At 39.9% G+C, this 17068-nt stretch overlaps 1 protein-coding gene across 2 annotated transcripts in view; it reads right to left on the bottom strand.

The window, feature by feature from the left end:
* Positions 1-17068, bottom strand: part of cdkal1 (CDK5 regulatory subunit associated protein 1-like 1) — a 322974-nt gene that overhangs the window by 259552 nt on the left and 46354 nt on the right. For both annotated transcript variants that reach the window (XM_056762570.1, XM_056762571.1), the window contains exon 4: positions 1883-1967. In XM_056762570.1, coding sequence (XP_056618548.1) covers positions 1883-1967 — 85 coding nt within the window. The remainder of the gene's footprint in view (positions 1-1882; positions 1968-17068) is intronic.

The raw sequence follows: 17068 nt of genomic DNA, 5'->3' as shown, positions 1-17068 counted from the left end.
TTCAAAAGGTCTGCGTCTCTCAGGGGCGGACGCTGCCAACCAAACGATTTCTCTTGAATTTAAACAGGAATCGGTGCAGTGCGGGCTGGGATAAGAGAGGAAAGATAATCAAAGTTTAATCAAATAACCCTGGTGTGTATTAAAGGTGTGATGGAGATGGGAGACAGCTGTCGCAGGACGTGTACGTGTGAAGGGAGACCAACAGAGACGCAGCTCCATGTGTGTCCGGAATGAAGCCGCAGCGGGCTGATCTGATGGAGTGAAGGACTTTATCTCACACATGCACACAACATTCACATCACGGATACTAAAGGTTTGGTTTATAACCCAGCGAGCCCACACAGACATGACCTCCGTACAGCCCACACATTACACCAGATGTGTAATAGTAAAATTACCCTTAGAATTTATGCCTTTTGATGGACGTGTTTAATCAAGCTTCATTCAAGGTATACAGTATATTCAGATAGTGACACACTGAGCTTAAAGACCCCATGGGGTGATTGCCAAGTTGTAATGTTGTTTACATGTATGTGCAATGTTTTTTAATTCGTTATAGGCATGAGGGTTGGTGTCCATACAATAGAAGTGAATGGGGTCCAGTGCTGTTCGGTTCCCAACTTCCTTCTTCAAAATATCTTCATTAACAACCTCCTTTAATAATCTGTTTTTATGCGTTTATGCCCGCAAGTTGCTTATTTCCCAGACTTCAGATGTAAAGCTTGTTAATAAACAGTTACGTGCCTCCCCTTAGCTTCCTCTGCGTTAAAGCAGAATAAACCGTAGGCCGGCAGACCACCAGCATGACATGAGGAGTAATTACATTTACGGGACATCCGCAAGGGCAAATGTTCCCTGCAATAATGAATGATAAATTAACCACCACATATACTTTCTTTAAACACGAGAGCTGCCAGACTGCGTGATTGTACGCGAGATGTCTGCTATCGCAATTTATATTGACCCGCTCTGTGCCGTCTCCCTGTCCCCAGCTCCCTTATCGTCTGCCTCAACAATAAGTTCAACATGCCAAACGGCACATTAAGGCAGCCCATAAAGAACTCAGTAAAGAGACAGGCAAGTGCAGGGCCCCTTGTCCTGATGACAAACAGGGCTAATGTTGATGTTAACGCTTGGGGCTCTGGGTAATGTAAGATGCCTGCTCACACTGTGAGGAGCAAGATGTTGCCATGAAGAATTCTACAATTCTATTTTAAGATATTAAGAAGAGACTATGAGAAAAAGGACATAAAACACATTTTTAAAAATGAAAAATTTAGCAACTGATTTAAACCACTCCATCACACAACCTTCAAAATACATCATAGAAAACCCAAGCAAAATCAAAAAAGTAAAATGTCTGTAAAAATATACCTCCATATTTGTAAGTGACCAAAAATGTACAGACCAACTGGGCTGTCACTGAGACCAAGAGATCTTAGGACATTTTAGAAAAATCATTGGTACAATTTTTGCAGCATCATAACGACACCACTATATAGCAAAAATGTGGGTGGGGGTGTGGTTAAACATCTGATGGTAACTGAACTTGTGTTAAAAGATGGCAAAGACTGATCAAGTATCCATTCTGAATTGAGCAAGCATTTTATCTATGTGCTGGTCTATGATGTGTAGCCTAAAGCCCAATTCACATTTTGCGTCTTTTGCACGTGCAAGTTCGTTAATTTAATTTGTGCACATAAAAAGTAAGTGATGCGGTCGCGATGTGCATGCGGTGCGATGCTTCCGTTTTTCTATGCACTGCGACACTGCATCAAGATGAATATAGTTCAAATTTTCAGAATGATTCAGCCAGGAGAGCCAGTTCTCCTCTGCTATGTTAAAACAGCACTGCTTCAAAGAATCTTTTATGAAAACTTACTTGATGGAGTTCCTAAAGTGATCTTCTGCAGGGTTTTTCACTGTGCAGCTGTTCAGCAACCACAGATCAGCATCAGATGAATCCTCTGAAGAAAGAGAGGAAGAAAAAGAGAGATTGTGAGAAAGAACCAAATACCAAAAGAAAACATTCCTTCCACCTTGATCTTTCAAACCTAACCAAAACAACAAATACTGAAACATTACAGTAACAACTACAAACTAAGGTACACTTTCCACAAGATACTTTCACTCATAAGAACGGCTTGCGTCAAGCATTCACAGACCTGCAGAAACACCACAGAGAAGCTCTTACACACACATAATGAGATATGGAGGACGCCTGGGATGCGAGAGGCCATGAGCCCACAGATATGAGGCAATCGAGGCCTGCAAGCTGAGAGACATACACATGTAGGAATGTGTCCTATTACACCAACTGCACTGGAGCCAGTGATACACTCTTGGTGGCTATTTATTAGGTGTGGCCACAAGCTCAAAAAATAAATGCCAAGTAGCAGTAAACCCCCTTTGCACAAACTTGAAAAAACAATACTAAATGAACTGCAGAAACAGCGACTGACCGCTTCCTGCAGCTGAAAATGCAAAAATGAGATCGACATTTTCTGAAAAAATAAAGTCTCAGCGCTAGTGATTTACATGTTACAAGCCCATGCAAAGACATTAATAAAAAAAATCAGGGAATAACAAATTCAACAACGTCATATAGAACCTTTTCGTTAAATATTCAATAAATGTTTTGAAAGATTTTCCATGTGGACCAACTATTGTTTCATTTAAAAATAACAAAGTAAGTTAAAATAAGTCCAACTAGTATAAGGAGTAGACTTTGAACTTGAGCTCGCACATAAAGAATGCACCGGCCTGTTGTGCGATATATTAAGAGGCCATTCAGACTGAACTTTCCCATTGATTTTCTATGTAAACACGCGTTTGATGGACATGGATGACCGTTATGCTCGCATCTCACGTCTTTTGAAGTGCCTCGCACACGAGCATCGTGTTTTTAAGACACCATTTCAAGTAAAAAAAAAAGCTACTTTTACATGCAGCGCTGGTCGTCAATGTCAATTCCAAAAGTAGTGAACCAATCAGAAACATCCGGAGGCGGGGCAAGCGTTGCAAGTGACATGACAACCGTTTTATTTTACATCATTTGAAAACCCCACTTTTGTGTTTAAGTGCTATGATTGGGGCCCGGGTGCATCTAGCAGACCAGAAAACGTGAAAAATTAGAACCCAGTAAGTTTGTTTTAGTGTGCCTATCCCTGCAAGTATGTCAGAAATCGAGCCGTTCAGATTTCGCTCCGGTTGTGATGTCCAAAGTGGATTTTATTATAACGTTACCGCCATATCTAAAACATATCTGGCTATGCGTCTCGCGTCCCTGAGGCTGCAATCTGTAATTTTTTACATAAAAATCTCTTTTATAAACACAAGTTTATAATAAATAAACCAATTCATAAAGATACTTTATAATAATGATTCATGATTTGAGCTTCACAGCAAATCTCAGTCTGGCATCAAGTGCAATTTACGGTTCAAACAGAGATGCAATAAGAGACAAAAGTTAGGGATTGCATCTTAAAATCCGAGTCTGAGTATAAGTAACAGTATACACAATACTCTACAAAGTATTATACAGTAATACATTTACGCAGAGGTTACTATCAGTCCTGTTTTTACACATGCGTATGTTTATTAGATCGACAAACACAATATACTCATGATGATGGCGCCAGGAAATTGAATCAAAACCAGAGACACACCGGAACAAATTACAAAAACGATGGAGAAAGGTTCTCAAAGCATCCATAAGACCTCTTAAACACACATTCAAGCAAAATAAGCAAGCCATTCTAGTAAAACAGAGTCTGTGAGTAAAGTAAAGAGAGAAAAGAAAGTAAAGAGTGTTTATGTGAGTCATTGTAGTACAGTAAAAATAAAAAATCCCTAAAGAGAGACAAAACAACCCAAATTGGCCACATAAAAACTGCTCTCCTCCCTCAGTGACACGACAGCACACTTCCACTAAGTGACCTCTGCAGCTGCCCACTTCATGCATCAGTGTGACATTTGTGTCTGAAATGCTTTTGCTTATTGCTGTTAGTCAGCATTTGAGGGTCTCTAGCTGATTATTAAAGAGAACACTGAGTGCTCGTCTGCGGTCGCTGGGAACCTCAACGGCAAAGTCAAACCAAAATCTGTGCTTTAATTTTCCTCTCCTACTGCTCGATCTGGCATCCAGCGTTTCTGGAATCGCAGATATTAACTCTCACCTAAAACCATGCAAATAAATGACAAATCCATGTGCTGTAAGCTTAAACCTACTGAGATGGTTGAATGCTAATGCATTATGGGTAAGTCAAAAGGGTTCGCTCTAAATTAGCCTTGTTAAATTCACATCCCAAAACTAATTTTCACAATCTCCTCTCGGGTGGATTAGTGGTATAATTTTGGTTCAGGGCATTCTGGCATGGGACACATGTTCCTTGATGTATTAAAACAGGGCTTCCTTCTTTGGACCAATGAATTTCCATGGCTTCCATCATTTAAGATTAAATGTATATTTTCGTTTTCCTTGACTTTTCCAGTAAAGAAGGAGTAAATAAGGATTGTGGGAACCTTGTTAAAAGGTGTCAGATCCGCTGGTGGTTGGCGGTTACCCCACGTGCTCAGACACATCCACTACCGGTAACTGAAAACAGCCAATAAACATGAAATCCTACCAAGTCATCGCTGTTACCATCAGTTAAACGTGATCACGTTTCTTTTCCCAGCACTGAAGCTGCTACCACCACTTAAGCCCTCAGCTGGGACGGAGCAAAGCGAGCTGAACAGAAAAGAAAACTGGATGACTTCTCTCTCGGGCCGCATGACAACACCCCTGAGCTACAGAGGGTTGGCGTGGAGGCTTGTTTTCTGCTTGTAAAAGCATTCTCGCTCCAGCTCCTGGACCGAAGCTGTTTTGCTGTGCTGGTTTGTACAGCTTTATCTTCCAAAGGCAATCCCACAAGGATCAGATGTACCTTGAGTAATCACCACAGGGTTCAGAGAGGTAAGCGTGGTGCCCGAGTAAAGGTCGACAGACAGTGAGGGACACGTAATAGAGGTCAGGTCGAAATTACACCCTCAATGATTTTGTTTAGACGTTAGACTGTTTTAGTGATGCATCACGCTCTGGTGCCCAAATTAAGGATTTCTGCATTCTCAGAAAAACAAGGGTTTCATTTTATTGGTACTACAAAAATAGGACATTTTGCAGGTTGAAGGTTGGACGCTCAAGTTTCGTTTACCTTTTGAGGATCCCAGACTTCTGTTACTCCAAATCCATAACACTTAGGTTGAACACACAAAGAAATATTTCAGGGTAGTTGCCGGCTCTTTTCCAAACAATATATTTTAAAGGAAAATGGAGAAATTTTTTAAAGTATCATAAGTATCATAAGTCTAATAAATAAATACGGGCACACGAAGGACAGCACAGGGGTTGACTGAGGCTTCTCAAAACCGAGACCGTGCATTAAAGACAGGCTGAAAACAAGTCTGAGCAGGCTAAGGGTAACTTCAGTGGGCTTTGGATAAACAGGATGTCCAAGACGCTGAGAAGAAACAGAAAGAACCTCTCGGCTTAAGGGTTCGTAAAAGGTATAACGACGCTCTGCCAGCAGTGAGGCCATGCATAAAAGCACAATCTTTCAGAAAGATGAACTACCTCTCTAAAACTCTGGCAAGGCGGCATAAAAATCCTTCCACTAAGCAGAAAAAGGTAAATAAGACCTCAAGGGCTGTTTCTTGGTGTTCCTGTCATCTGTCTTTATTCTAGAAGTTATTTTAACAGCCAGACCTCAGGGATAAATCGCTGCTTTATAAACACTGAGAAATGCGGGCCTGTTTTCTCAGGAAAACAAAATGATTGTGTTACATAATCTCAACGGACACTTAAAAGAAATTTGCATAGTAAATTTTAAAGGGTCTCCAAGGTATAAAACTGTTCATGATTAACCAGGTTTACAGAGTGACATGCTTCAAAGTAAATTTCCCAGCAGTCACCACTGCGTAGCCGACACGCAAGTTAGGCATTGCATAATTTGAGGGTCTTTCGTGAGATATTATTTGTGCCTGAGGTAGGATCAGTTGGTTTGCGACACACAAAAACATGCGCACAAACAGCTGTTCATTGGTAAATCCACAGAAGTCATTTGCATGAATTTGACTGCGGGGCAGAGTTCAAACAATTGTTTTGTGTAAAACCCATCTTCGTTTGGATGGCCTCAATGCAACCGTCCTTATCTGATTCACAAAAGATGTTCCACCACCAACTGCCAAAACAACATCACCAGACAGAATGCTGTGTCAGCTCCACACATACTACCAAAAAACATTCTCAACAACACTGAAATGGCATTTGAGGTTCTAGGCTACTAATTCTGATCCTGTAAGATTCAACAGTGTAAATATAGTGGTCAAAATTATATATCCACCTTGTAGATTATGGAAAATGTAAAAAAAAGAGAAAAAATAAAAGGACTATTGATCAGTTTATTAAAATTAGGTTAGTTTTAAAATTAAGAACTGAACAAGTTATTGTACACAACATCCAAAATATTCAAGCAGCACAGAATAATAAGCTCATTTATAGACATATAGCAGTTCAAAAGCTCACATACACTTGATGTGTATCCTGAATCAGTTTTTATGTTCTGTCATAATTTAAGAGTTTATTGTTTGATCTGGGTCATTAACCTTTCCACTGGATTCAATAAAAATCCTCCAAATTCTTAACATAAAATATAAATATTTATTTAATAAAAATATTCATCATGGTTATAGATATTAGTCATTATTATTGATTTATTAATACTACAGATTTGATAATGTTCCAAAACAACCGGTTCCAAAATGACAGACCTTCTGTTTTAGTTTTTCAAAATTCATGTTTTTTATTGTGCATTCAAATTAATATCAATCAAACTACAGCTAACTAAAAACATGATTTTAGAAAAAAATGAAAACCGAATTTTCTCATTTTTGGAACCAAACTCTTCATATATTTATTAATGATATTTTAGGTCTTGGGGAGGATAATAGTGTAGTGAATATCGGTGACAGCCTGGATAAAATATATAAACAAAGAACTTATTTTATAACTAGAAATGTATTTCTTCAACCTGGTGTGATATGTATCTCACACAGAAGAAAACAGGATGAAACCTGACAAAATAGGGTAGTTAGAATCAAAATGCCCTGCCTACTGAAACCTAGAGGTGTTTCATCAGTACAGAGGAACCATCAGGAACACCACCACTCTCTTGGTTTCCACCGGGAGCTCCAAAAACAGACTGCCATCAATAATTCATCTGCCAAAATAAGGAACTTTCCCAAATGTCTCTCATTATTACGTTCAGGAGCATGATGGTGTCACAAATCATTTGTGCAGAAGAGGGCTGTTTGACACTGGAGCCAGCGGCCTGAAAATAAGAGCTCCTCCCATAACTCACCAGAGACAAACAAAACCAAACATATATTAACACACACACAAACGCAGATAAAACTCAAATTGGGGAACAACAACACATAGCCTCAGAGTCCAAACCAAATCCTATTTATCTGGGGCCAGGTGTCCCCGGAGCTGCCCTCTGGCTATGCACCAAAGTGTGATCCTGAGCATTAAGCCGAAGCCGTGTCACACCTGTGGATGACGGTATACAGAACAAACAAGGTGCCATCAAACTCTAAATTACTACTTTCTGGTCCACTTGATTTCTTCAAAATAGCCAATGGCAATAGCACAAGACATCTCCAGACAAGTCATATGACCTCCCTGGGCTCCACTGGCAATGTTAGAGTAAAGGGTAAGCGTGACACAAAAGCAATGTGTACATCTAAAGCCACTCTCAACTGTAGACTCATTACCGCGAGTCAGAATAATAAGAGACATATACAGACACACCGGGCTGCAAAGCTATGTTGACCTATTTAGGAGAGGCGCTTTGTGACACGGCAGGACGTTATTTTAGAGAGATGGCATAAGCAAATATTACATAAAGCGTAAGGCTTAAGACACAGCCTGTCTGTAAACAGATCTCGGCAGAAATCAGGTCAGTGATGATGGCATCACCGCCTATGCTCTGTGACAACAATTAGCGGTCGACCTGAATCAGAGGCCAGCGCCTGTTTGTGAAGGCCACAGATCTGTTATTGCTTTGTCCTTTAGCTGAAAGAGAAATTTATTTGAATAAAAGAGGCAAGGAGAGAAAAGGTAAAAATTGCTGGCAGGTGAACATCTGAACACCTTCTAAAAATAAAATGATTGTTGCCTATTTCTCATGGATTTGCAAATTTGTATCTAATAAAAAGTATTTAAAAAGTGCTTTTCAACTTGGAAGACACAGTATTGACAACAAACACACTTTTTTTATATCCATGCAGTCCTCTGAAACCTTGTATCCCCATATTTTGTGATCATTTTTGCCACAAACCACTATAAGTTTCCCTCATTTGCTAGATAAGGTAGTCGGGAGTAGATATATTGCCATCAACTGCAGGTTACTCTACGCAGTTCTCTTAACATACGTCGAAGTCAAATAATTGAACAGACATTTCCTGCAAAACTGTCTCCAACATCTCAGCCTATAAACCATGATTACAAGCTTACCATTGTGAGTCGGGTACTAAGTCACATTTGAAAAACAGACGTTTTATGTGCTTGCTCTGTAACTGATTTTTGTTCATGTTTAACCCAAGAAGTTTTGGATTGGAGCTTAAAAAACCTTGAAGAAAATATCAAAACAGTTCTCATTAACGCCAAAAAAACGTCAATGTGTCTGAATTGAAAAGCTTGATAGCACTCTAATGAAACTAATTCAATCTTATCTGACTGAAGCGGGTCCTGATCAGAAAGAAACACTTTCTCGAGAGAAATGATCCACTGCCAAACAAAGATGGTGTGTCTTTTGGACTGGGGGGTTTTGGATTTGCCGTTTCCACCTCCACTTGAGTCTCAAGCCAAGCACATGCACATTTCAGCTCTTTAAAAACGGCAAGGAGAAAATTCAGTTCAGGACTGGAGAGCGGTAGGGCCGAGTTTGCCAGCCTGGCTCAGCGGTACGGCTGAGCGCACAAGCCCACCCCTGCATTGGATGCGTGGATGGAGTAGGCGGCGCACATGGCTGTTTCCAGCACAGACAGCTGAATTAGTGCTAATTCAGGGCCGTTTGGCCTGAGGGCAAGTATGCATTCCTCGTACCGTCTGGCTGCTTTGACCCTAAACATATCATGTCAGCTGTCGGTGCACACTACTCCCTCAGGAGCTTCTCGGACTACAAACACACAGCTCTTTCACACACGGACAAAAGAGAGTTGTGCTTAAGAATGAGCCTTAAATATCAGAGTAAAAGTGTGACGATTACGTAAACATAAAGCAGCGAGCGAGTTCTAATGGGCCAAAAAGTGCCAAGATTCAAGAAATCAATGAACGCCTACATGCCCTGAAGAAAATCACGATCATGTGATTATTTACGACGTCTACATTTTATACTGCTATGCATTTAGAAGGCTGTGAATACAAGAACACCCGAGCAAATTGAACATAAAAGAAGGGTCATGTACAGTAGAAGGGCCATGACTGATGGACAAAACAGTAAGTCTGTTGTCACAGCTGCATCGTGTCTCGCTAATAACAGCCACATGACAGTGGCTTAAAAAAATGAATATAGTTCTGAAAATTGTGGAGCGACTCAAACAAAACGAATTTAGCACTGTGTAATACATCACAAGCCTTGCACTAAATATGCATATTTGTAGCATTTTAAACCTTTTTGGAGGACTTTTTAGCATTGCCAAGATGTTGCTTTCAGCAAACATATCTTAATAGTAAATTCCTAAGCCCTAGCGAGGATAAAACACTCCCAGAGCCGTTATGAGAAAGAGTCGCGCCAACTCTGTTTAGTAATGGAACTTTTGCAGTTCATGCAGCCTCTCAAAAGTTCCAGGGAGTTACTAGCAACAGATGGAGCTGCAGAAAAACAGAACGATTGAGGCCATGTAAAGACTTGACTTCTTTTTTTAATCCTATTGAGTAAACGGTGTTTTCAAAAAACGTCCCGAGCGCCTTTTTAAAACGCTCAGTTGAAGCATACTTTTGTATAAATGTTTTTACAACTTTTATTTCTATAAAAGTGTAATTATCCCTTTCAATAACTGCTTGTTGCATTTTCTAGCAATAATTAATATTATAGTTTTTAAATATGTGATTAATTATTGCTTTTGGGTGCTATCTACTTTGTTTTACAAAAAAAGCGTCTTTATCAACTTTTTCTTATCAAAAAAGAAGTCAAGTCTGAACACGGCCTGAGAGGTGATTAAAGACGTAAGGCGTTCAATGAATAAAGTTATTCAGGAACTTGAGAACTCGGAAGGCTCCATGAATCATGTGACGCTCAAAAATGCTAATCTTCCGTTGTACCGACTCTCTCAATGGCTCTGAACACTCCAGACCAAAGACGTCAAACAGTCTGCAGAACAAAAAGCATGCAGAGGCCTCTTTTATGTTTCTCATAGACAAAACAAATGTGCTCCTCAACCGGTGGAACATGTTATTCTCCACTTGCCTTCGAGCAGACATTAAATCATGAAGGTCGTCTACATTAAGTGGCCTCAGAAGCCACGACAGCCATTGTCATTACTGGAATGGAGAGTATCGTGTGAATGTGGCAAAAACAGGCAAGCTTCTGAAGATCGAAGTGCTGTTTGCTTTAAAAAGCCTAATAGACCCTAATGAGTAAATGCATGTTTGTTAGTGAGCTTATCTCTGTAATAGCAGCTTAAAGCAAACATTGACTATTTCCAGTCGCGGCTAGAAATGTGGAGAAGCAAATAAAAAAAAAAAAAAAAAAAAAAAAAAAAAATCACACATTTCTGCTAAAGCCACTTAAAGTCACATTACACATTCGACGGACCTTCCTTTCCCTTTAAACCATTAGCACTTACAAAGCACTGATGAGCTTTTAAAATTTATTTTTAGGCATAAGCCCTTTATATACAAAGCATGTTAATTAACTTTGATGAGTCTCAACTCATATTTATTTTTAAACTACAACATCCAACGGCCAAAACATTCTGATGTCCTGTGTAGACAAGCGTACATCTTTAAAAGAGTAGTTTTACTTTTAAATAAAAATTTTGTGTATTTTCTGGTATTTATAGCCATGTATTAATGTTTAAAAAGTATATTTTTAAATCATTCTCTTGAAAAATGACTAATCGTTTCGCTTTATAAAACCCTTATTCATTGGCTGGTGTCGTGTAGAGTCTTTTGAAGCTGCGATGAAACTGAAATTTGGACCTTAACCAACAGCCCCCCGTTCAAGTCCATTATAAAGAGAAGAACCCTGGAAAGATTTCCTCATAAGCCTTAATTTGTTTTGGACAGAAGATATAAACACACAGACGGCTTGAATGACATGTGGGTGAGTGAACTATCATAACCTTTTAATTTTAAAGTGAAATGCACCATCTTTCGGCTTTCATTTCATTCGCTTAGTCAGATGTGACAAAATCAAGATTCCTTTTTTTCTCCCAGGAGTGATGAATTGTTGCGAACAAGAATGATGTTAAAACTTCAATATCCAAGGGATCGTCTCCCATCACATTTGTTCACTCTTTAGTTCAAAAAGCGTGAAGAAGTGAAAAAATATTCTGGGTGAAGTCACCTGTCAGAGAAATGATGAGAGTCGGTCACCCTTGATGGTGGAGGGAGGAGATCGCTTCCATGCCAAACTCAATTCTGCCATAACCTTTTACCTGCTACTGCTATCATTATTGGCAAACGGGCACAGAGGAATTTTACACTTCAGTACGAGTTCCATTAGGGCCCCTGTGTGCCCTCGGCGGTGCCAGGGCTCACCGCCAAGAAAACACGGCTGAACCCGAAGCCTAATTACCATCGTAGCCCGAGGAGAAGAGGAAATATATGAGTGAAAATACAATCGGCCATGGGTCACACACCAATGGTGCCCTCCTGCTGGATGTCATGCTCATCTCCTATGTTGTTCAGATGGACCTGGCCCCAGACAGTGGAGACTGAGGTAATTGTACCAATTTAAATTCATCTGTCAGGGAAGAGGAGCTTGTCTGTGGGCAGCTGAGACCGCGGAGAGTGCATTTTTTTATGATGGGCCTGCATTCTCTCTGCTCACTTCATGTAGGGCTGGACTATAATTCAATAACAATATCTATCATGATAGAATTCATTTTGAAAAAGGTGATATGATTTTCAGCTTCGGACTACATATTCATTGATAAATGATTAAGAGTCACACGATTTTAACGCAAACAGAATACAAATAAAATTAAATTTTGCCCTTCCTATGTCGGGCGTAAACTTGGAACCTGATTGATCATGCGCATGCATATGTACGCGTCCGACGCGAATTGTAGTCGTGATGCGGCGCTGTGCTTCTCGTCCAGTGGCCCCTGCCGCTTTGAAGTCTCCATTCATATTAAGGTGTTTGTGGAGAAAGCCTCGACTTCAAATTCAAGGATTAAATGTCGTTTTGTTTCATGGTGTGTGCGACAGCCATGATGCACAAGTTAAAACGGATCATCTCATTTCATCTTAAATACACGTTTGGTTGGAAAATAAACACGAACAAGTTTAAACAGTTCAGACTCTTAGGACAATTTCGAGGACAGTTTTTTTATAGCTAAGAAACTGAAGCATACTGTATGAAAGACAGTGAAAGTAACTTAATTGGTTCTTGATGTCAACTTGCGGGAGGGCATGGCAAATCTTGTATAAAGTTTTGAAAAAAAAACCTGGAAATACAGTCATACATAAAATTCTGTAAATGCTTATAAATGAAGATTATCCATTTAGATGAATAAGTCAAAAGAAAAAAAAGTGTCAAGTAATGAGAGGCCAGCGCCCCTGTAGATCTTAGATTTGCCCATGCTTTAATGCACATTTTGAAGTCATGGAATTATGCTATGAAGCACATTTAGAGAAGTTATTCTCTCTTTTATTGGTAACATGATTTTAATATTTATACTTACACAAGGTAAGGGCACAGGCCTGAACAAAAATATTTTATTCTTATATGTGAATTTGCACATTGCTGGCATCTAGAATGATTTTGATCAGCATTTAATTTTTTCATATCAGAGTTCTCTCTCAACTCATACCTTACATTTTTCTTTTTGTAAAATTGTTCATATCGCATCGCCCGAAATGAGGAAATATATTTCAATATAAATGTTGGCCATATCGTCCAGCCCTAACATAAGCATTCAGACAATCAATCACTGGGGTGAAAGAGTACGTCAACCACTGACATATTTAGATACAGAAGTAGCCAAAAATGATGTTCGTGGGGACATATTTGTGTAATATTTGAATGCCTCATGTTAGATTTAATCATCAAAATACGAGGAGTATGTTACAAAATGAACAAGAAACAAAATGTTCAAAGTATTTATTGGACAAAATGATTTGTTCAAAATTTGTAAACTACAGCATATCACGGAATGGGTCCAAATTTGCTGTTCTTCACATAAACAGACAAAACAATGTACTTTATAAATTATTGAATAATGTGATGTCAAAATAGGCAACTAAGCAGTTTTTTTATACACTTTATTGCTTAGATATGAAACCTAAAGGGTGACTAATATTACTGATTTATGGCAAGAAAATTAAAATAAAAAAATATGGAGATTGGTTTCAGAAGGACAGCAGCGATATGCATATAAAAAGCTCACTGGAATAAATGCATTTAATCTTTTCCAGTATTAATATTTGTTGATCTTCTCCTAAAATTTGTGTACATTTTTCTAACCGTTCTCCTAACAACAATGTCTTTATAAACTTTTCACGTGTGTGGTGTAATTTTTTTGCCCAGCCTCCCTATCTCCCATTTTTCTCAAGACTAAGCTTTAGTATACACTCCAAGTACAACTGTGCAACATTAATACAAAGTTTTAATACTTATCTTTAAAAAGGTAATGAAATAAAAAGCAAAGATGGCAGATTTGGCCGCAGCTGTATAACTAGTCACCTCTGTTTGGAGAAAGATTTGAAGAATGTTGAACTATATCTGTAGATTTGTGAAATTAAATTCACCTCATTCTCTTATTACACCAAGGCCTGTGTCTATCCAAAAAAGGTCACAGGTACTCTGAATCTACATACATCACATCCATCTTTTGCTTTGTAGCTCCTATCAGAAACTGCACTGATGTCAAACCTGAGGGCACGCTTTCTTCCAGGAGGTCACAACTATCAATCACTCCTACAATGAAAGACTTTGGCAAGGCCTTTAGCAAGGACAAACTAGACCTGTAACCGGGTTAGCTGTATATCCCAAGCAGGGCCACAGAAAAGCAGGAGAACGGAGAGAAAAACAAGGTTAGAAAGACAAAACATCACTCCCAACTAGAGTGAGAGAATGAAAAACACAGAGAATGTGCTGTGTATATTAATAAATATCCTTCCCCACCCATTGAGAAGACCGTGGGCTGCTAGTGGAAGGACGTGGCTAGCTTTTATGGTCTGCTCTCTTCCAGGAATCCCATGGTGGCGGTAGAAGCAGTCTGTCACAGCTTGGAGGTGAAAGGGAGTCAGGAAGCGGAGCGTGGGCTTCTACTATACTGTACCATTACACACTCCAAGGAGAGCCATAAACCAGCCAGACTCATATTCAGGAAGGTTAATTATGGGCAGTGAGCCGCATACAAAAAAACACTCAATTCTTTTGTCTAACGCCTCTGGAGAGAACACAGGGCTCATTTGATATGACCCAAACCTTTTCAGAAGAGCATTGGGGTCTCTATGACGAGCTTGATAATGACCTTGAATGCAAAAGGTGTAAGTGTAAAGAAACCACGACTGTACCATATCCCAAAACAAGTAGGTTACTGACACGAGTCGGTCTGACGCCCCAATGCATGTTTTATTGGTGTGTGCATGTGAATTTACAGCAGCACGCATGAGACCGTGCATAGGTGCAGGAAAAACTGAATGGCTTAACAAAACTCGCCTGTGTGGCATCACTTTGAAGGGTTCTCACTACCTCCCCCTAGCTTTGGCATCCAGGGACTCAGTTTGCTGAAGATGGTTGCTGTTTCTATCACCCCCATCTCAATGACAAAAAGACAGCCTTTGTCCCACATATACATATAAAACAGTTACACAATAACAGAAGCAGCTGCTACATGTGGTCACAAGGAGATAAACACTGGCCAACTGGGATCGAGTGCAGCGATATCCGTCTGAAAGAGGAACGTCCGTTAATTAGGCCATGTGTAAATGACTTCATGGATGTTACTTGTTAAGGAGGCAAACGTCAATAGCCCAGGGAAGAGCTTAATCCTCTGTGTGCCACCTAGTGTTGCTCTGAATAAGAAACTGCTGTTAAAGTGATAGTTCACCTAAAATTTTTCAATCTGTCATGATTTGATCACCCTCATGTCATTTTAATCCTGTATGGATTTCTATTTACTGCAAAACACAAAAGAACACATTTTGAATTTGGTAACTGGATGGCACCAACACTTCTATTGTATAGACACAAAACTAATGTAAGCGAATGGGTGCCGGTCGACAACATTCTTGAAAATATATAATTGTTTGTTCTGCACATGAAATAAAGGTTTGAAATGACAGGAGTTAATGTTGACAGAATGTGTTATTTTGGGTGAACTAGCACTTGAAGCCAAAAAAGCCACAAACATCACGGGGCATTCACAAAGGGCATCAGCGTCAACGCTTCTCATTTATTTGAATGGGTAATGTCATGCATTGCCGAACTGAATTGTGGGTCCGTCAGCGTCGCATCACGGGCGTTGCTCGTGGCAGACGTTGAAAATGTTTACATTTTTCAAGCATCAACGCAGTTGTCAGCCAGTCAGTTCGCCTTAAACAAATATCATAGTGTAGGCGATAGTAATTTTGTTGATGCAAGACCTGTAGAACAATGTGATTGGCTGTTGTCACTATGCTGATCGCGTCAGCAACACATCAGACACGCCTCCGCCAACCGTTGATCCTGACGCCCCATGTGAATTCAGGGTAAGGGGTGTTTGGGGGGACCAAAACACTATACTAATGAAAATGAAGATAGAGATGCCACATTGTGCTTAAAAACACGATGACCTACAGCGCCATTATTACAAACAGATGTTACTCATTTCCCAGAACTGTTTATGCCTTGCTCCATCAGGATACTATGTAAAACAAAAAGTGCACATTTCCCCACCCTTTGGCATTTGCCCACCCTTTGAAAATGAAAAAGATCTCACCTAGCAAGAAAACATTTGCGTGAAATGTGTGATTTCTTCAGCTATGATTAAACATGAGCCACAAAACCATGAAATGCGTCACTGGTGCCAAAATGAAATCAATGTTGAAAATTTTACATGAACAAAGTCAAAGCTCACCGTAACTTGAGAGCTACGCAACAGCTGCAGTTTTTATACCACAACCCTGGCGGTTCACAGTGGCAAGCAAAAAGTAACTGGGCAAAAAAAAACATAAGACAGACACAGAGAAGCATGCGCAAATACCATAAATTGCAAACACTAGAAACCGAAACGGATTGGTGTTGATAAGCGAGTAGTGCCGCTTTGGTTGACATTGTAACAGTGTGGACACAAGTGACCTTCATGGCCCTCATCTCCACAATCCGCCAAGCGTTACATTTAACTAGAGTCAAATTCAAGTTTACCGGAGCTTTCCAAGCTGAACAAGAACAGCTCCCAGCATGTTATTGCCACAGGTGCCGAAACACATGGGAATGTTTAATACCCCATTCGAGGAACACAATAGGTGTCCTTCAAGAACTCGGACACGGACCATTACAATCTGGCAGAAAAGCTGAACGAAATGACTTCAGCAGTAAGCAGGTAAAGCAAACAGCACACAAATATGACTGTGCAGCTGGCATAGAGAAGTTTTTTTTTTCAGATCATCCAAGAGAAAAGTGCTGCAAGTATAAACGGTAACTCCTGGGGAGTTCTACTAATCCTTTCAGAAAAGCGGGAAACCAATAGGTGGTCATGAAGAATTAGGTCTTTCCGTGTGACCCAAACACTTCTGAATCCTGAGGTCACCCAGGGGAGAGACAAAGCTGAGATGAGAGCGCCTCTCTGCAAAAATGACACTGGTCCTCCC

The sequence above is a fragment of the Triplophysa dalaica genome, chromosome 12 (assembly GCF_015846415.1).
Source record: "Triplophysa dalaica isolate WHDGS20190420 chromosome 12, ASM1584641v1, whole genome shotgun sequence".
Lineage (NCBI taxonomy): Eukaryota > Metazoa > Chordata > Actinopteri > Cypriniformes > Nemacheilidae > Triplophysa > Triplophysa dalaica.
This window is presented reverse-complemented; position numbering and strand designations above follow the sequence as displayed.